Source organism: Pelodiscus sinensis, chromosome 29 (genome assembly GCF_052426305.1).
Source record: "Pelodiscus sinensis isolate ZL-2025 chromosome 29, ASM5242630v1, whole genome shotgun sequence".
Lineage (NCBI taxonomy): Eukaryota > Metazoa > Chordata > Testudines > Trionychidae > Pelodiscus > Pelodiscus sinensis.
Window position 1 is genome coordinate 10,794,364 of NC_143080.1, and position 20,339 is coordinate 10,814,702.

A 20,339-nucleotide genomic window follows, 5' to 3' on the forward strand; every position below is an offset into this window, starting at 1 on the left:
GTGTGCTTGAGGTCGAGGGTGGCGTACCAATCCCCTGGATCCAGGTCAGGATGATGGAAGCCAGAGAGACCATGCGAAACTTGAGCCTCAGCAGGTAGCGGTTCAAATCTCGCTGATCCAGGATGGAGTGCAGGGATTCAAAAATATCAGGAGGAGAAGCCCCAGTTTCTGTACTCAGGGTGGTGGGGGCACTTCCTGTACCACTCCTGTGCGGAGCAGCTCCCCTACCTCCTGCACAAGAAGGGTCTCATGAGAAGGATCTCTGAAGAGGGATGGGGACGGGAGAGAGGGCAGAGGAAAGATGGAGGGTGTGGCTGGGTTGTACTCGGGTCCTTAGTAACATCCCGGGAAGCCTGGAGGAAGGGACGAAGACGGGATGAAAACAAAACGGGGAGGACCTGGTGATCCGAGAGGCATGTTCCCCTTGGGCATGACCTCAAAAAAGTCCCTTGTTAGAGGGCTTGGGGCAGCTAGAGGAAGGCTACCTTGCCCCCTTGTGAAGGGTTACATTTCCCCAGGCTGGGGTCCTGTCTACTATAGGAACCCCTGGGTTAAGGAGGCAGGGGCTTCTATTTTGTCCTCTCCATCCCAGGGACACAAAACCCCAGAGTTTCGGGGTGTCCTTTAGCGCATGCAGTTTTGTGTCTGTGTTTTCAGCAAACGGGCCACCCCTTCAACTGGGAAGACCTGGATGGAATTCGGGCCTCCACGGACAAGTCTGACAGGTGCAGCCACACCGACTAGCACGGACACTGCCGACGCCACGGGCTGACCTGCAGAGTCCACAGCGTCCGAAGCTGCTTGCGGCGTTGCCCTAACCCCCCTTCGTCCGCAAGCACCCGGAACTCCTTTCTGGGGGTCCCTGGCAGCGAGGGCTCGGACAGACACCACGCGCCACGTGCTGGAGTCGTATCGGGCAAGCAGGGCCTGGGGGTCAGCCACCCGCGGTCGAAGGCCTGCGGAGGAATGACGTTTACCTCCAAAAAGGTTGAGACATCTTGACTCTTTCTTCCCGGGGAGGGAGGAGCAGATTGACCCTCCCGCTGCCTCCGCCGCAAGCAAATCTGGGACAGGGTTGGTACCCCGATACTTGTGGTCCTCGGCTGGGATGAGGTATTCGAGTTCTGCCCTGTTTGAGATGGGGGGATGGAGGAGCGAGTCTGTCACAGCCTTAGTGATCTTGGCAGCCCCATCATGTTGGGCCAAGAACCCCAAAGCGGGTGTCTATGGACTCCTCCACCTCCACTGCCTGGAGGACCAAGTTCACAGCCACCTGCTTCAAAAAGTCTTGGTGCTTTATTGGCATCCCGTGGGACCACTGGAGGAGGTGCCCCTGGGGCCTCATCGGGTGATTAGGGTGAAGAGGCCTGGGCAGATTGTTCCTCTTCATGCTGTGGGGGCTGATCCTTCCTCTTCCTTCACCAGGGGGGGACCCTACCGCTGTGGGGGGCAGGGCTTGAGCCGTTCTCCCCTATCCCCCTCGAGAATCCACCCCACCTCCCTGCCTCCAGGGCATCCCTTCTCGTGTGTTAGCGGTTTGGTCACTCCTGGGAGGGGCAGGACTAGAACTCTCAACCCTGTGCTCCCCAGGTGAATGCCCTGAGCCACTGGAGAACCCGCCCCACCTTCAGGGCATCCCTTAACCTGTGGGGGCAGTCCGGTGGCTCCCAAGGCGGTGCTGGGGAGTGGCTAGCAGGTGGCCCCGACTGGAGCCACAGACTCTCCGGCCACTGAGTGCATAACTTGTGGCTGCACAGGAAAACCCCATGGAGCCCAGGGGCACCATTAAGGCCACGGCGTAGGCCGTGAGGCCGTCTGCAGTGCCCAACTGGCTGGCACAAAGCACGGGGACGGTGATTCTCCCGGTGGGAGGGATGACGATTCTGAAGGGGGATCCTTCTGGCCCTGGGTTGGAAGGACCTGCAGATACGGCCCTTGCTGATGTGGGCCTCGTCCAGACGACGCTGCCAGTTGCTGGGAGTTCGCAGCAGTTTAAACCCAGGGGACTGAGGCATACCCGGTCCGAGGGCCGAGTCCCAGGCAGGGGACTACCTACCGGGTTCTAACCACAGCTGAGTACTCGAAACTATTTACAGTGGACGAGGAGGGAATGAACAGGAGCAGCACTGCAGCTACGGCTGGAGCAGCCGTTTCCAGCACTGTCACTGGCAGCAAGAAGGAACTGGGGTGGGAGGGGCCAGTGGTGCCCTATATAGCACGGTATGTGCGCGCCGCTCCAGGGGGCGCTGGAGCAGTCCCCTACGGGTCCTGCAGAGGGAAAATCTTCCAGCACCGATGCATGTGGCAAGCACACACACCTGCATTGAATGGACAGGAGCAAACACTTGAGGAACTCATTGCTACAGGATATCAGGTGAGTGAAGGACTCAAGGATGAGCCGTTGACATAGAGAATTAGACTATCTGAGATAATAATACTTGGTAGGGTTCCCACCTGCCTGTTTTATGGCATGAGCTGCTCTCTAAATACTGGTGGCCAGGAGGCAAGTTATCCTGGAGACATGTTCTCTCACAACTGCCTGCAATGGGGTTTCTTCCCCCATTCCCCAGATCGGCTGACACTGGCTGGTGTGAACAGGATTGGACTCGCTGGAGCCGTGGTCTGAGCTGCATGGCAGTTCCCAGGGCACCTTTTAACATGGAGTGAGGAGAATGCCCCCTCATAAGGCCAGAAGCCGGTTCTCCTTATTCCAGGCCTAGGAGACCTTCCCATGCTTTGCTCTTCTCTCAGGCTTTTCTGGGGCTGCCGCGGCTCCAGCTGGCAGCAGAGAAAACTGAGACCTGTCTGGAACATCCTGGGGTGGCCCCCTCCCCTTTCTTAAATGCAATGGCTGTAAGCTTTAGGCATAGGCTGTGCCTGCCTCCTAGCTGCTAGTTTCTCGGAGCTCCTACTACGTTGTCTCTGCTCTCTCTTTCCTGAGCCGTCCTGCTGGCTTCCCTGTGCCACCCGGGGGGCTCGCACATGGAGGGTTAGCACGAGGCCAAGTCAGCGCTTAGGAAGGGAGCTTGCCCTCGGGGCGTTTGGGCAGGCCCAGGGAGGGACCTCAGCTCAGACCACGTGGGCTGGAGAACGGATCCTCCCCCGCTGCTGTTCGTACGGCTGGAAAATCTGGCGCTGGCTCGGGCAAGACACACGGACGTGGCCGTCCCTCCTCGGGATGGAAACGGTGGAGACGGCTCCCAGCAAGGCAGTCACTGACGTGGCGCCAGAGTTCCACTCCACGGGCTTGTTTACTCCAACCCTGCTACAGACGTGGAGCTTGGAAGAGAAGCTCCCAGCCACAGCGAGCCAAGGCTGCCCTGAAAGGGGAGCCCAGGAACGAGGCGTCAATGGGTTTCCTGGAGGCCGGGGAGGTCAGCAGCAGGCGCCCGGCCTTGGGGAAGCACGTGGACAGCAGCACGGCAGATCTAAGGGGTCTGGAGCTACTGAACGGCGACGGATTCACAGCCTTGGACCCCGCGGTCCGTGCTGCCCAGCGTACAGGCGGCAGAGAGCGTCCCACGCTGCCCCGCTTGGTCCCTACCCAGGGGCGCGTCTCTGAATCCACCTGACTCTGCCATGGCTCTCCACAGGGTCCCTTCAGCCCAGCTTGCTCAGCGTGTGTCATCCAACAGGGCTGGGGACCTCCGCTTCACTGTGAATAAAAACACCCCCATAAGGGAATGGACTTGCCCCTTCCCCCCAAAGCAACGGCAGGCCAGAGAGCAGGGCCGTGCGGCCGCACGTGTCCATGGCAGCTGCGCGGGATGGAGCTCCGAGCACGGTCCATCCCCTGCCCAGGTGTGGTTAGCAACCAGAGAAAGCAGCTACAGTCGGGCCCAAACCTCACCGGGAAGAAGTGATGAGAACGGGAAGACCCCAGAGGACGCCGGGTCGCTGAGGTGCTGGGAGCCGGAAACCTTGCGAGAGTCAGGCTGAGGCTGCTGACTGGAGGGAGGTGTTCACAGCCCCCACCTTGCCCATAGCTTTTTCCAGCCACAAGGGGCATTGGTCCAGGGACAGGCGGGGACTTCCAGCTCCTCCAGGGCACTCAGCCAGGATGCAGACTCCCCTGGAGCTCTCCTGTTCGGCTCCCCCAGTCACCGCTGCTCCTGACCATTGCCTCAGGTCTCGGCCCCGGGGCAGGCTGACGGAACGGAGCGCGATTCCACGCGGAGCAGCCGGGCAGCGCTCAGCACCTGCTTCTGCGCACGGCTCCACCAGTCACGGCTCCAGGGGCACCGGGGCAGAAGAGAAGAAAAACAACTTTTCCGAGGCCCCTCAGAGCTCTCCACGCTGCACTTGGACTTACCAAGACACTGCCCCATCCCCGCTCTCAGCTGCTTCGCCGGTCGCAGGGCTTGTGCATAGCGCTGGCCTGGGAGGGGACGACTGGCACCGGCACAGCCCCGAGCCGCCATCTCTCCGCCTGGGGCAGCGAGGCACAAAGGGCGAGGTCAGAGCTGCTCCACCGCTCCCTCCTTGGCTGGGGCCAGAGCTTGTGCTGCGGCTGAAGCTCATTGCTCCCTCTGGCACAGCCACTGGCCGCAGAGACCTCCCCTCCGCTCTGGGAGGCTGTGGTCTGGCCTGCACCCGGCACCCTCCCATCCGCCACACCTCCAAGAGAACACCTGGCTGGATCCTGGCTTCTGTCAGCTCCCAGCACCTCTAGTGTCCAGGGAGGACCTAGCACAGCCTGGGGGCAGCAGCTGAATTTTCGCTCTGAGTGGCTTCGCCCAGGCAGGGCTAGATGTTGCAGCCTGGGTCCCAGTGACCGTCTAGGGCAGGGTGGGGGGCATTCCCAGCCGGCCAGCTCTCCAGCAAGCAGGAAGAGGGTTAATGCTGTTGCTGCCTGAGAACTCTGCCTCCAGCTGGGCCTTTGAGCGCCAGGCTCCCTTCCAGCAGCTGGCATTTCCTTCTCCCCGCAGTCAAATCGCAGGTTCCAAGGGCCCCGCCTGCCAGGGGCCATAAGGGTCTCCCCTTTACGTGGGACTGGCCCATGCGGCCCCCCCAGGGCAGCATGCGGAGTTGGCGTTCTCTCTGCTGTTTTCCGACAGGATATTCATTCTCCTGCAGCCCTTAAATCAGCAGAGTTCACGCCTCAAATCATTGATTAGAAACAGATGGGCTCGCTCAGCGCTGCAGCGAGGAATTCCAGCGCGCTCCAGCCATCCGCCCGGGCCAACGTGGACATGCCGGCTCGTCCAGCCTCCTCAGGAGGAGTGCGGGGGCTGATGGCCAGGGGCTGCCAGAGGGGCGGGACGCTTCCCTCGGCCTGTAAACCGTCGTCTTCCTCCTGGGAGCTCAGCCATAGGGCTTCGGGAGGGCCTGGGAGAGGGGCAGGGAGGAATTCGAACAATAGACAAGAAATGTTCTTAACCGCTTCCTCCAGCCCTTCCCTGCAGGACTCAGGCATTAGTTAAAGGATCCAGCCGAACAGCAGCCAGCCAGGTATCCCCAGAACAGGGTCAGCATGGGCAGCTGCAGCCCGCTTCTCCCTCCTGGCCCTAGCTCCCCTCCACAGAAGCACCGACCTCGGGCCTGGAAGCAGAGCTGCACCAGACCCCATCCAGAACGACACCAGTCGTGCTAAATAAGCGGTGCCGGGAGAGGCAGCATGGTCCAGTGGGCGGCAGGCGACCCGGTTTTATTCCCAGCTCTGCCCCTGGCCTACTTGGTGACCCTGGGCAAGCAGCACGTTTCTTGGTGCATTCGAACTAGCTAGGCGTATGTAGAGAGAAAATTAACAAAAAACGTTTCCTGCGGGATGACGAGTGATGTCAGGCAGCACTCTACATCCCCAGCCCCTCCCTCTGCCCCCAGCCAAGTGGCCTCTCCCCCTTGCCCCTACCCCATGTTCGGCCCAGCCCAATCCCCCAGCAGCCAGGGGGAGAGAGCTGGGCCTGCTGTGGCGAGGCCCCCACCCTGGGTAGTTGCGCAGGGGGTGGAAGGGCCAAGTCCGGTAGGGCTTGGCCGTAGCCCCTCCCAGAGGCCAGGGGAGAGCCTTTCCTGAAAGAGCTTTGGCCCAACACCCCCCACTCCAGGAGGCCGAATGCGAAGAGCTGGGGCTGGGACGGGCAAGAGGCTGGGTCCAAGAGCCAGGGTGGCCTTGGGGCTGGGCCCTCCCCAGCGACCAGGGACAAGGCGGAAAAGCAGGGGCCAGGGCACCCTCAGACCTCCCCCAGCGGCAGAGGGGAGGGGCAGAACCTCGGCCTGGCCCCTCCCAGTGGCCAGGGGAAGAGCTGGGCTCTGCACGGCCCCAGCTCGGCCACTGCTCTTTGCCCTCCCCTCCACCCAGCTGCCAGGAGGGGCCAGGTGCGGGGCACAAGAGCTGGGGCGGCCTCAGGGCCTGGCCTCCCCTCCCCTCTCCCCCGCCAGCGGGAGAGAGCCAGGCTTGTCACAGCAAGGCTTTGGCCTGGCCCAACTCCCTGCTGATTGGTGGGGAGAGCCAAACCCAGTGTGGGTTGGGCTCGGCCCCTCTTGGCGGCTAGGGGGCAAGCTGGGCCCAGTGGGGGCAAAGAGCCAGCACTGGCCGGGGTGGCCTCTGGGCCAGGCCCTCCCTGGTAGCTGGGGAGAGGGGGGGAAGAACTGGCGTGGCCTGGGACACTCACCGACAGTGGGGGAGGAGGCAGGGGTAGAGCCGGGTGGCCTCAGCTCCTCCCTGGCCGAAAGGGGGGCTGGCGAGCGTAGCGAGCAAGGGGTGCAACCCCCTGACAATTTAGTCATTTAATTTGGTCTGTTTTCACTTGCAGCCACTTAAATAAAAATAAAATAAAAGTCAATCCCGAGGTAAATAACTGTTAGCTGAGGAGGGGGAACAACCATTGTGCATCTCTCTCTTTCATTGATAAAGGGGTGGATGTCCCTATAAGATTTCTTGGTGTAAAACTTTTACACAGAGTAAGAGATTTATTTGGGGTTTTGGTCCCATTTGGGGGTTAGTTTCCTGGGTAGTGAGCCCTTCCAGAACCGAGCTGGTTCAGCGTCTGTGTTGCTGTGCAGGGGAGGCGGTAACCCCCACTCTGTGATTTGGCTGGGGGAGACTAGAGGATCTGGCCCAGTAGGACAGGGTGGTGGGTAGAGATGTTAAACATTGGTTAATTGAAGTCGATTAACCTCATGAATTCTTATCGGTTAGTTGACTATTCTATAGTCCCCGGCCAGACAGACCCTGAGTTCTCTGACCCAGCATGAGCTGGAACTGAGCCGGGCTGCCTGCCTGCTTTGCTCCTTATACACTGTAAATGCAGAGTTGCTGCGGGGGTAGGTCTAGAACCCAGTGCAAGCCAGGACTGAGCTGGGCTGCTGGCCAGCCTAAAAAATTTACTGGCAAGGGATGGAAAGTAGGGAAATGCATGTAATCAGTAGCATTAACCTATAAGCTTTCGCTTATTGGTTAGTCGACTACACTATTACATCCCTAGTGGTGGAGAGTCCCGGAGGGCACGGTGGCATGATCAGCATGCCAGAGGAAAACCCTAAGGGGGCTTTTGTGATTCTCCTGGTCACAGCCTCATCTCGGTCGCTACGTGTGTTCATGTGGCACCCTTGTTCTCAATGAGGTACTTTAGTACCGTGACTAAGAATAAGGCAAAGCAGGGTGCCGGGGTTTTGTTCCTGTTCATGAGCAACACAGGAACAGGTTAGGCTAAAGAGCTTGCAAAATTGAGAACTTTTGGCTACTGCTACCATGGCCTGGATTCACCATCACTGTTTGAATCAGGATTTCACATGATCATTACCAGGACCATCTTTATGCAGATGCAGAAGACACAGCTGCATAGAGCACCTGAAAATCTGGGGCACCACTGGGTCTTAATGTCTACCCATCTGCCTCCTCCTATCCCCGTTTTGCTTCCTCCAGAGAGGATCTAGGTAACTTAAGTGACAAATGCCTAGTCCCCCAAGTTAGGTGACACCCTCTTTGGATCTGATTGAATTAGCCAATAGGAGCTGCTGTTCCATGTGTAAATCACCATTGGAACCCTGCTTTAATTTCCAGCAAAGGGGACAATACAGGCTGGGCGCCCCACGTTCTTGCCTGCACCGCGTTCTCATCCGAAGAAATCAGCTGCTTTTGCTGGGTGAGTGGCACCCAAACATGGATGGTGAGGCAGGACTCCCTGGCAGCTCGTCCAGAGACGTTACAGACTGACTGTAGGTGGCCATGAGGGGAGTGCGAGTTTCAGTCTATTGCACTGGCTTAGCAATGCAACAGCTGCAGTTAGAGGTAGAAAAATGGTTCGGGACATTTTTTCCCCAGTGTTCCAGATCTCAGGGATCAGTGCCGCACAAGCTAGGAATGCCAATAAACAGGCAAACCTCACGAGTGCCTCAGGCCAGTACTGTGAACTATGGCTAGCTATTTCCCACTGGTATGAATGGGACCCTGCTGGCATGGAACATAATCCCTGCCCCTATCCCCATAATATATGAACACAGCCCCTACGTGACCAGGGCAGAGAAAAGCCCACACTAAGTACTGACCAAACAGCAAAGCCAAGAAGTCAAGCAATTCAATTTCTTAAAACTTATTTTAATATCCATGTCTCGTCGGTTGGGTAGAGCCAAAACAATCCGGCCTGGTTTAAGTTACAAATTCTTCATACACTTGTTTTCTTTTTAAGTAAATGAACACGGGTGGCAATAAGGGTCTGTTACTTGAAGTGAAACCCATATTAACAACAAAAAGAGTGGCAGCTAAAATTCTACCAGGGTTCTTTACTGGATACGGCAAGTAGCACCAGAAACGGCTAACGCTGCCCCGTTTGGGTGTCACACAGCAGGAATAAATGCATCCGACACAAGACTAATCACACCCACAGAGATAGCACACACTCTATGTTCAAGGAACAACCAGACTGGGATACAAAGAACCCTTTTAGAATTCTCCCCTCTATGTATGGAGGCCAAATAACCAACTTCAGCAGACAGGATGAGATGTCAGATCTGACTTCCCTGATGGAGGCGGAACATGATGTCCAAGTGCTGCTTACTAAATAGCCAGTTTCTAAGAGAACAGCAGGAACGGAAAGGGCTAAGACTGTGCCTGAGGATTTAAAGATGCAGTTTTATTTAAAAACAAGAGCTTCAACACCACCCTAAAGGCAGCTACAGGCAACTGTATCATACTAAAGCTCAAAAGTCATGAAAAAAGGGAAAAAAAAAATCAAAGCTGCAGCAGAATTCTGTATTTCCCCAGACTGCCAAGGTAATTTCAACAGACTATTTCGCCTTTCAACCAATTACTCATAGGCTGCTGAATGGGCTAACCCTGCCTTTTGGGAAGGCTGGCTTACAGTATGGTGAAAATGGCATAGTATGGCAGTCCTTGCAGAAGCCAGCTTCTGGAGAACGTAGATAGCCACAGAACTCCTTTTAGGTACCCAACACCAAAGAGAAGAAACACACTCTCATAGCAGGAGAAGGAATCCAAATGGTGCTGGGTAGAGAGACCAATCCCCAACCAACACGGGAAGTTTTGAGCACAAGTAAGATTACACCACACACGTGTTACAACATCCTGAAGTTGTGGTAACACACTGCTCAGTTCCTCCTCCCCCCAGGACGGACCTTTTTATTGGACGCTGCATCTTTAAATATTTCTGGCTCAAAACTCTTGCCACATATGTTAGGAACATTCCAACCTGGCTGCCACATGTTCAAGCACACACTTGTTTTTTGATTTTCAGTCTTCCTTTGGGAGAAATAAGGAGGCAGGGTGAGGACAGCAGGCTCCCCTTCGGGCTGGGGCGGTCTGCTGTGCGAAGTGGCGGTCACCTCAAAGGGATAAGGAAATGGAAAACACTAAGCAGGAAGCCCATTCACTTTTAGAACACACCTCCTCTGGGCTTTAATCCGTCTGAGGCACTGACATCAGTGAGTTAAAATTCGGGAATTTAAGAGAGAAATGGTAAGCGAGGGAGAAAGCGGTTTCCACAGTAAATCACCTAATTGAGGAGAGCTCACAAGTCTTCAACTTCAGGTTTTAATAAGTTTAACAACAAAACGTACAATACTGTGTGAGCCCAGGAGAATCACCTGTAAGAGACTGAACTCCCCTCCCATTTGCTGCCTGTCCTGACTATTCACTAGATACTGTACTCACAGGGTTGGAGAGCACCATGAGGACAGACCAATCTTTATTTTAAAATCCCAGCACCTCCAATAAATTAAAAAGGGGCAACCGTCAAGTGTGCGAGCAGTGAAGCAGCGTCTGGAAAACCCAATACGGCTCCAAACCGCATGCCTACCTGATGGCAAGAGATGGACAGAGGTCTCTTCTGCCCCTTGTGTATCTCCCCCCTGCCCCGGAAGGAGAATCATAAGAAAGAGGCCGGGTCAAGGAAGTGGAAAGCTGCACCATCAGTGGATTTCACATTGCCACGTGCCTGCTAATACGGGTTTCACTTTATGATCAGAAAACGGTTTTCTTCCAAAAAAATTGTTACTTTTTCTTTAAAAAACTGAAATTAATTGGGGTAAAACTCTAACTCTAGTGCCATGAACAGGCAGGATCAACTTGTTTCCCCTCCAAAGGGCAAAGAGTCATACCATCCCCAGCTGAACCTTGGTGCTTCTAGCTTTTTCAGGAGATGTTACCTAAACTTTTTGAAAAGAAAAGAACAATGTTTAAATATCAACACTGGACGAGCCCAGTCTTTTTTCCAAAGTCCACATTCTTCCTCTGAAGCACACATTACATCACGGATTCCCCAAGTCTGCGTGTTCAGAAGTTCACAGTACATGGAACCATATTTTTTTTCCTCCCTCGCTCAGAGCAGCCATCCTCTGTGGTCATTTACTGAATAAACCTCAAGCTTCTCCTATCCGCGTGGCTTAGCCTAAGACGCCAAAGGTTTTCTTGATGAGAATTGATGTTGTCATGCTCTATGGATGGAAAAAAGCAAGAGAAAAAAAGCACCTCGTACAGGTTTCTTGAGACCCTTGCGGATTCCTCTTTTCCAAAGCTATTTCTTAAAGTCTGTGTCGGTTTCTCCAGCAGTTTTTGGCCTATTATTCTGTCTCTCAGTTTGAAGAGCTGTTATTGGATGATCCAGAGGTTGATGCAATGGCAGCCCCAGCTGGGCTGCTTGTGGATACAGATTTGCGGATGTGAGGCAGCAAGTAAGGGTCACAGGCCAGCTGCTGGACATCTATCCGGTCCTCCTTCCGGTAGGCGAGGCACCGTCTGATAAATGCCTGTAAATGTCCAAAAGGCAAACAGGTGTGAGGAGACTGAAGGTGTTAGGGGAGCTTTCCTTATAATAATTCTTGGCCAGTTGTGCCAGACTAGTAACTCTGGGACCTGACATTCTTTATTAAGTGACCACCAGACAGTGCCAACGTCCTCCTCTCCTCCCCCATCATGTATCATATTTTACCAAGTTCATGGCCATGAAAAACATGGTCTCTCCCATGGAATTTCTTGTGTGCCCTTATGCTGTACAGATTTCACAGGGGAGACCAGCGTTTCTCCAACAGGGGGTCCCGATCACAAGGTTATTTTAGGGGGGTTGCAGTATTGCCACTCTTACTTCTGTGCTGCCTTCCGAGCTGTATGGCCAGAGAGTGTCAGCTGTTGGCCTGGTACTCAGCTCTGACAGCTGAGACTGACAGCTGTGTCCAGTTCTGGGCCCCCCACTATAGAAAGGATGTGGACGCATTGGAGAGGGTCCAGCGGAGGGCAACCAAACTGATAAGGGGGCTGGAGCACGTGACCTATGAGGAGAGACTGAGGGATTTGGGTTTATTTAGTCTGCAGAAGAGAAGAGTGAGGGGGGACTTGAGAGCAGCCTTCAACTTCCTGAAGGGAGGTTCCAAAGAGGATGGAGAGAGGCTGTTCTCAGTAGTGACAGATGGCAGAACAAGGAGCAATGGTCTCAAGTTCCAGTGGGAGGGGTCTAGGTGGGATATTAGGAAAAACTTTTTCCCTAGGAGGGCAGTGAAGCACTGGGATGGGTTCCCTAGGGAGGGGGTGGAATCTCCATCCCTAGAGGTGTTTAAGTCTCGGCTTGACAAAGCCCTGGCTGGGTTGATTTAGTTGGGTTGGTCCTGCCTTGGTTGGGTCTGGACTTGGTGACCTCCTGAGGTCTCTTCCAGCGCTATGGTTCTCTGAATGCATGTTAAAGAACGAAAAGCACTGCTCAGTTGTGAAGAGGGAAGCCCAAGACACTCTGCTGGGCATCTCTCCTTGCTATCCGGGATGGAATCCCAGCAAAACCAGTAAATCTGGGGAGCAGGGGCACCAGTGTACACCACCACTTGCCACATTCCGACCCAGGGATGACTGCAGGCATTGGCAGCCGTAACTTCAGTGGGCACTGACTGCTATTGTTAAGTTGCACCAACGTAGACAGCCCATCCTGCACACGAGCTGTCAGGCCTGGAGTCTGCTCTCGCCGGGACAGACACGTCTGGCATTTGAACAAAGGATCTTCTCCCAAAGGTTCAAGCGCTGAGCAAGTTATGCACCAATGAAACTCAGGCATCCCTGGGGTGAGATGTGCAGAGAGCCACTGCACAGCGCAGGGAATATGGGGGATTGGCACCAATGACACTGAGCAAAGCACTCCAAGAAATTGCCCTGAGGGTGTTCAATGTCTACGGGTAAGCCCCAAGATTACACAAACAGCAGCAAGCTCAACCCATTACTGAGAGCTGAGTAGCTGCAGGGAGGTACATGTTTCAGAGCAGAGGCTTCCACGGGGTTCATGGATCAACCACTGTGTTAAGTAATCCACATGGCATTTTTAAAAACCATCCAGACCTTTGCACATATTGGGCAGCGACACACGGAGCTGCTGCAGAAAGATTTTACCTTTGCTTCTGGTGTGACGACTGGCTTTGGAGGGAACTGCACCTCAGTAGCTTTGAGGATTGTGTTCTCCTGCAGAATGTCTTGTTGTGACTGGTTGTGGCCAAATGGCTACAAAACAAAAGGGACAATTGTTAAAGTTGGCAACATGTCTTCTGAAGCCAACAGAATGCCCTGAGAGTCTATGGGAGAGAGAGCCGCTGCTGTTTGGTGGTGCGAAGTTAGCAGCTTCTCTAGAAGTTGGATGAGGAATGCTGGGACTGTATTGTGGGTCCCGTGGCTGTTTGGCTTGGCAGACGGCTCAGTTGTTGTTTTCAGTTTAAAGGGGGTGAGCTGTGACTGTCTCCAGGATGTGCGCCCTGTTCAGAAAAGGGAGGGAACTCCACATGCGCACAGAGCTGCAGCTTCAGCCTTGGTGTCAGAAGGCCATCTCCCAACAAAAGTACCAGGAGTTCCTCTTGCTTTGCCAGCGCTGAGCTGGGGCCAGTGCGTCTGCGACTTAAGGTACTGGCTCCCAAGCTTTCAGGCTACTGTGCTCTTGCAGGAATCTGACTGGGCTTGTGTACCCCAACATTTCACCTCACAAAATCTACTTGCTTACAAAATCAGACACAAAACCACAAATGTGTCATAGCATGCTGGTTCTAAAAAACGGCTCACTCATTTTTACCATACACTTACAATAAATCCAAGTATAAATATTGTACTTACATTTCAGTGTATAGAATGTAGCAGTGTGAGCAAGTCACTGTATGAAGTTTTAGTTTGTACCTTCACTAGTGCGTTTACATAGCCTGCTGCAAACCCAAGCAAATGGCTAGAGGAGCTGATGTACCCCTGCAAGACCTTTGTGTACCCCACAGAAGTACACATACCCCTGCAAAAGCAGCACGCTCAGTAGACTGACAGGTGTGGTGGGCTGACGGGAAGAATTCTCATTGCTTAGGTAAGTCTCCTTTCCCAGGTCACCTTAGAACATGCAGGTTCTCAGAACTATCCTTTCCTACCTGGTCTGCAACTCTTCTCACCAAAGTACTGGGAGTTTAAGATGACAAGGTTGTCTGCCCTGCGTTTCCCTGCTGCTACAGCTGTTAGGCAGGCAGCCTCCACAAGGCATAATATGCAGAAATACACAGTGAGTGACTCACTGCACATTGACAAAAGCCGAAGGTTTGATCTCAGACACCGGGTGTCATGCTTGTCAGATACATGCAGGCGACAGAAAAGGGCGTCCTGCAGGAGGCAAGTTCGCTTCCTTCCTTACCTTTCTGCCATAAAGACATTGGTAGAAGATGACACCCACTGACCAGACGTCAACTTTATTTGAAATCTTTGGAGGTTCTTTTCCAACCACAAAACACTCGGGTGGCAAATACCTGATTGGAAGAAAGAGAGAAGGGTCACCAATAGCATACCCAGATTTGTTCAGTCCCTGTTTTATCAGAGAAGAGCAGGATGGCCGAGTTCTTAGGGCACTAGCGTGGGTCTCAGGAGACTTCCTGGTTCCAGTTAACTGGTTGGAACTGGAGCAGCTCCCCACCCGCTGCAGGCAGGGAGCTGCTCTAGCCCCTCAGAGCCCATGGCAGGCAGGGGCTACTCTGAATGGCCGAAGCACCTCGGTCTGTGAAAGCATGCTCTAGCCCCCCTTTAATCAGTTAAACAATTACATGGGATTTTATATCCCTAGAGCCTGCAACAGTGCAGGACAGTGCGGAGCAACCTGCAGCTTCAGCCCTATTCCCAAGCGGTGCCAGTAAGTGCCCACATCCCCTGCACCCTCAGCCCCCTTCCACAACCCCTCCCACCCAGACCCCCCCATTCCAGCCTGCTCATACCCACTGCTGCTCATACTCCCCTCCAACCCTAGCTTGCTCCTGCACCCTCCCCTGCCCAGACCCCACATCCTTCCTTCTGTCCAGACCCAGCACCCCCACCCTACTCCTGCACCCCAGCTTACTCCCTGCAGCCCCCTCCCGCATAGTGAACCCCTCATTTTTGGCCCCACCCCACAGCTTAAAGGGGCCCCACGAAATCTACTAGTTCCAGGCCCCAGAAAAGTTAATCCCGCTCTGAGGGGAAGCTCTGAGCCTTGGTGTCCCCCTACAGGGCTGGAGTGCAAAGAAACCCTGGCACCCTGAGCTGCGTCTCACCCTTTTTTCTGCATGTCCGTTTGGGACCATGTCCATGAGGTGTTTTTTGTTTTGCTTTGCACTTGCATGTGGCTCCCAACTGATTTTTTGGCAAATCAGTGACCCCCCCCCAACCCAAAAAAGATTACCCACCCCTGCCCTGTGGTGTGAAGCAGCAAGTGACCAGGGGGCCTAGAACAGAGCAAGCTAATAACTTCACTGGTGACCTGCGGTGTTACCTCACAGCCATTTTGGTTTCAAGAGGAAGGCAGGAACCCTGTCACATATGTGGTGGGGCTTAACACTTCAGTTGTGGGCTTGCGCACATTCAGTCCACAGACATTCCCAGCAATCCATAAATGCACACTATGGTGCTAATTTTGGGTATCCTTTGTGAAAAGCCTGTTGCAGTGAACGCTTCCCCTCAGCAGAGGGGTTTCACTCCAGGCCCACAAGGGAGAAAAGCTTTTGTTTTCTCAGCATGCACTCAGAACCTCGGATTTGTTGCCCAGGACCCTTTAATAACAATTTCACAATGGAAATCTCCATCCAAGATGTACGTCGCTGAAAGTGCAGCCTCAGATGCTGAGGCCCACTCAGAGCCTCAACTCTGCTCAGCCTGGAGTACATCTGAGGGAACAAACCCACAGAACAAATGTGATCAGAACAGAGGAGGCCTGCAAGACACGATGGCGACATGAACAGTGTTTGTGCTAACTACTGTGAAGGGAGACACTGAACTGCAACTTGTGTCTTTGCATTCAGCAGCTCTTCCTGTTGATCCAAACCTCGGCGTCAGCACTGCTACAATGCGGCAGCAGGGCTCCTGTACTGCTGGGGGTGTTGTCTTCCAGGTGAAACCTGAAACCGAAGCCCTGGCCATGCCGGGCATGGACGGCATCACTGCACTTTTCATAAAGGGAAGCCTGTTACCACTAGGACGGTGACTACATTCCAGGTGGAAAATTCTTCCTGCCTTCCTAAGCCTACCTGCATTTTCAAGTGAGTATGGGATTTATCTTCACTGCCTACCCTAACTTACATGGCAATGGCATTACGTGCTATTACACAGCTGCCAAGCAGCAGCTGTACATGGAGTTTTAGTTGCCCTGCTGGTTCTTGGAATAAGAGGTGCTATCTAAACGTATAAATACTGACCCACGAAGACAAGAAGGCTGACAGTGCTGTGTGCAATTAGTTTGGCAGCATCCTTAAGGATCTCAAAGTGCTTTACAGAGCTCCACTGTAGGACCAGAGATACCACATGTAGGCTGACAAGGAAAGTAAACTCCAAATTTTGAGCATCAGGGTTTTAACAGTTATTTGCAAGTTTTCTAGAATCCAGAGATGGTAGCAGCCGCATACAAAACTTACCAATAAGTACCAGCGCCCTGTGATGTCAGCTCCATACCATCAACGGAATTGTAGCTGTCGTCATCCATGATCTTGGAAAGTCCAAAATCTGTGATCTTTATCTCTCCACATGCTGTACCATTGACTAGAAGAATGTTACCTAGGGGAGGGAAAACTGGTTTTTAGAGATCTCTCTGTATGGAAGGAGGGGAGGGAAAAGCAGCACCAGACCTGCACTGAAGTACATGGGGTATTCAGTGATGGACACGCTGTACAAAGGCACCATGACCTGCAAAACGCAGCGAGCTAACACAGCTGTTACGCCAGAGAAGATGTTGAGTACTTAGTGGAGTTCTCCAGAGGGGCCTGGTTCCTATAACACACCAAGTACCACCACCTACATCCCATCCTCTGAGACCTAACTTCTCGCCTGCCTCCTCACTTTCAGCTTGACACCCTGGTTGTCCAATGCATTGCATTCCCCATGCTGGTTTCTGGCTTGAGGAAAAGGCCATAACACCACGGGAGACAGGTCATGTTGGGAGCAGGTCAGGGTCAGGTGAGGGCTCCCTGGCACTTTGACTCATTCCAGCCCAAAGTTCTAATTTGCCCTGGTTTCTTAGCAGGCAGGAAGTCTCTGCTAGGGCACAGTGCCCCCTAGTGGTTCCAAAGCAATGCCAATTCTTACGCAAGACCTATTGAAGAATCAGCTATTTCAAAGGATCGAATGAGACAGCAGCACACAACTCTCCAACAGATTAAGCTGTATAATCTGCATCAAAGCAATTACCTTTTGCAATACAGAATCATACAGTAGCAGCTACGATCTGAACACATTTTACGGACAGCCCTGCAGCGTTCTCTCACGCTAGTAAACAGTGGCTTGGGAAGACCAAGAACAGAAACAGGGCACCAAAAAAATAAATTGGTGCAACTGCGCCATCTACTGCGGCAGAGTCGTGAAGCAACACAAGAAGCTGTGTCAGATCCAGGCTACCCAGTGGCAGTGAACTGTCACCAGTACGTAGAACCAATTGCCTGGATTTTACTGCGTTAAAAAAAAAAAAAAATGCGTTACCCAGCATGTGCCAACCCAAATAGATAAGGCAAAGGAAGCTTTGCTCTCGGGGGCATGATCTGGTAACTGTCTGATGACAGTGGGGGAGGACAGCTCTGTTTGCTGGGCATTGGTGAATCTGGAACAGAGGTGGGCAAGATACGCCCCATAGGCTAGACCTGGCTTGCCAAGCTACTGGATCCAGCCCACCCTGCCAAGACCCTTAGGCAAAGGACAGCCCCATGCCACTTTAAGCCAAGAGGAACTGGGACACTGTGCTGGGCATGGGGACACCCTAGGGCTGCAGCAGGCAGGGAACCTGCCTCGGGGTTCTGCAAGGCTGCTGGCTGAGAGCTGCCTAGGTAAGTGCCTCCCCAGTCAGAGCCTGCCTCTGGCATTCCAGTCCCTTCTATGCTTCTATAGATTTAGCTTCTATGATGAGGTAACTGGCTCTGTGGACGTGGGGAAGTCAGTGGATGTGATATACCTTCACTTTAGCAAAAGTTTTGATACGGTCTCCCACAATATACCTGCCAGCAAGTTAAGGGAATGTGGATTGGATAAATGGACGGTAAGATGGATAGAAAGCTGGATAGAAGGCCGGACCCAGCGGGTAGTGATCAACAGCTCGATGTCAGGATGGCGGTCGGTTTTTAGCGGAGTGCCCCAAGGTTCGGTTCTAGGGCCGGTTTTGTTCAATATCTTTATTAATGATCTGGATGAGGGGATGGATTGCACCCTCAGCAAGTTTGCAGATGACACTAAGCTAGGGGGAGAGGTAGATACGCTGGAGGACAGAGATAGGGTCCAGAGTGACACAGACAAATTGGAGGATTGGGCCACAAGAAATCTGATGAGGTTCAACAAGGACAAATGTAGAGTCCTGCACTTGGGACAGAAGAATCCCAAGCATTGTTACAAGCTGGGGACCAACCCGTTAAGTAGTAGTTCTGCAGAAAAGGACCCGGGGGTTACAGTGGATGAGAAGCTGGATGAGAGTCAACAGTGTGCCCCTGTAGTCAAGAAGGCTAATGGCATATTAGGTTGCATTAAGAGGAGCACTGCCAGCAGATCCAGAGATGTCATTAGTCCCCTTTATTCGGCTTTGGTGAGGCCACATCTGGAGTATTGTGTCCAGTTCTGGGCCCCCCACTACAAAAAGGATGCGGACGCATTGGAGAGGGTCCAGCGGAGGGCAACCAAAATGATTAAGGGGCTGGAGCTTATGACTTATGAGGAGAGGCTGAGGGAGTTGGGTCTGTTTAGTCTGCAGAAGCGAAGAGTGAGGGGGGATTTGATAGCAGCCTTCAACTTCCTGAAGGGAGGTTCCAAAGAGGATGGAGAGAGGCTGTTCTCAGTAGTGACGGATGGCAGAACAAGGAGCAATGGGCTCAAGTTGTGGTGGGAGAGGTCCAGGTTGGATATTAGGAAAACTCTATTTCACTATGAGGGTGGTGAAGCACTGGAATGGGTTACCTAGGGAAGTAGTGGAGTCTCCATCCCTAGAGGTGTTTAAGTCTCGGCTTGACAAAGCCCTGGCCGGGTTGATTTAGTTGGGATTGGTCCTGCCTAGAGCGAGGGGCTGGACTTGATGACCTTCTGAGATCTCTTCCAGTTCTATGATTCTATGATAAGGGGATGGGTTGATGAGATAATATGATCTTGGTAACTAATTGACCATTCATTTTCAGTGGGAAATAGGTCACTGGAAGGATGATAGGAGTTACTATAGAGAATTTCTGGGTGTCTGGCTGGTGAGTCTTGCCCACATGCTCAGGGTTTAGCTGATCGCCATATTTGGGGTCCGGAAGGAATTTTCCTCCAGGGTAGATTGGCAGAGACCCTGGAGGTTTTTCGCCTTCCTCTGTAGCATGGGGCACAGATCACAGCTGGAGGATTCTCTGCATCTTGGGACCTTCAAAGTATTTGAAGGCTTCAATATCTGAGATATAGGTGAGAGGATTATTCTAAGAGGGGTGGATGAGATTCTGTGGCCTGCACTGTGCAGGGGGTCAGACTAGATGATCATAATGGTCCCTTCTGACCTTAAAGTCTATGAGTCCCTCCCTCACCCCACTCCCTGCCTCAGGTCACCATTCCTTCCTGCCCCACGTCACCACCCAAACCTTCTGTGCATGCCTTCCGCCCCCCCAGGTCACAACTCCCTCACAGACCCAGCACCCCCCTATTACAGCATCTCTGGCCACAATCCTCTCCTGCACTCAGATGCCCTCCCCGACCCTGCACCCCATTCCCCTGCCCCATATCACAACCCCCCTTCCTCACCCAAACTCCTTCAGACCCATACCCAGGCCTGCAAGAGCACTATCTGACCTGCTACATATTGCCCTGGGGACCTATGAAATCAACAGATGAGGAAGTTTTTCTAAGTTAGTCTGCGGTGCCATTTACTGAGCATCACAAAGGAAGGGAATAAAAGTGTGCAGTGTGCTGGCCAGCTACATGAAGGAAGATGCTGCACAGGAAAGCAAAGGACAACCAAGGCACAGAAACCAAGTACTAACACATGACGGCACAAGGGACTGCCCAGAACAGGAAGACTCCTTTCTGGAATTTTACCTCTTGCTGATGCAATGCTGGGAGCCAATACCCGTTTGCAGAGCAAAACCAAGCGTTTCAGTCCCTTCTAAGCTGCAAGCTAAGCTCCTTGACTTTGGTCAACTGGAACTGGTCCTTAGTGGTCAGGAGAGATTACTAACAAGAGGTAAGAGGGTAAAAACACATGCCATTCGGATTCTTAACATACCTGGTTTAAGATCATAGTGTATGATGGGCGGTTTGATTTCGTTTAAGTATTTTAAAGCATTCACAATCTGCATGATAATGGATCGAGCCTCTTTTTCGGACATTAATTTGTGCTGTTTCAGGTAGAAGTCCAGATCGTTTCCCTCACAATATTCTAACACTGTACAAAACCTGAAAGCAAGAGAAAAATCGTTACAATTAAGTCCCCTGAGAGAAA

At 53.1% G+C, this 20,339-nt stretch overlaps 1 protein-coding gene across 5 annotated transcripts in view; it reads right to left on the minus strand.

Annotated features, from left to right (window-relative positions):
• Positions 1-8,515: 8,515 nt before the first annotated feature.
• The window catches only part of TLK2 (tousled like kinase 2), a 66,268-nt gene continuing 54,444 nt past the window's right edge, over positions 8,516-20,339 (minus strand). For all 5 annotated transcript variants that reach the window (XM_075911372.2, XM_075911371.2, XM_075911375.2 and 2 more), the window contains 5 exons: positions 20,124-20,293; positions 16,321-16,459; positions 14,082-14,193; positions 12,821-12,928; positions 8,516-11,202 (listed from right to left, as the gene is read on the minus strand). In XM_075911372.2, the coding sequence (XP_075767487.1) occupies positions 11,029-11,202; positions 12,821-12,928; positions 14,082-14,193; positions 16,321-16,459; positions 20,124-20,293 (703 nt within the window). In that variant the 3' untranslated portion in view covers positions 8,516-11,028. The remainder of the gene's footprint in view (positions 11,203-12,820; positions 12,929-14,081; positions 14,194-16,320; positions 16,460-20,123; positions 20,294-20,339) is intronic.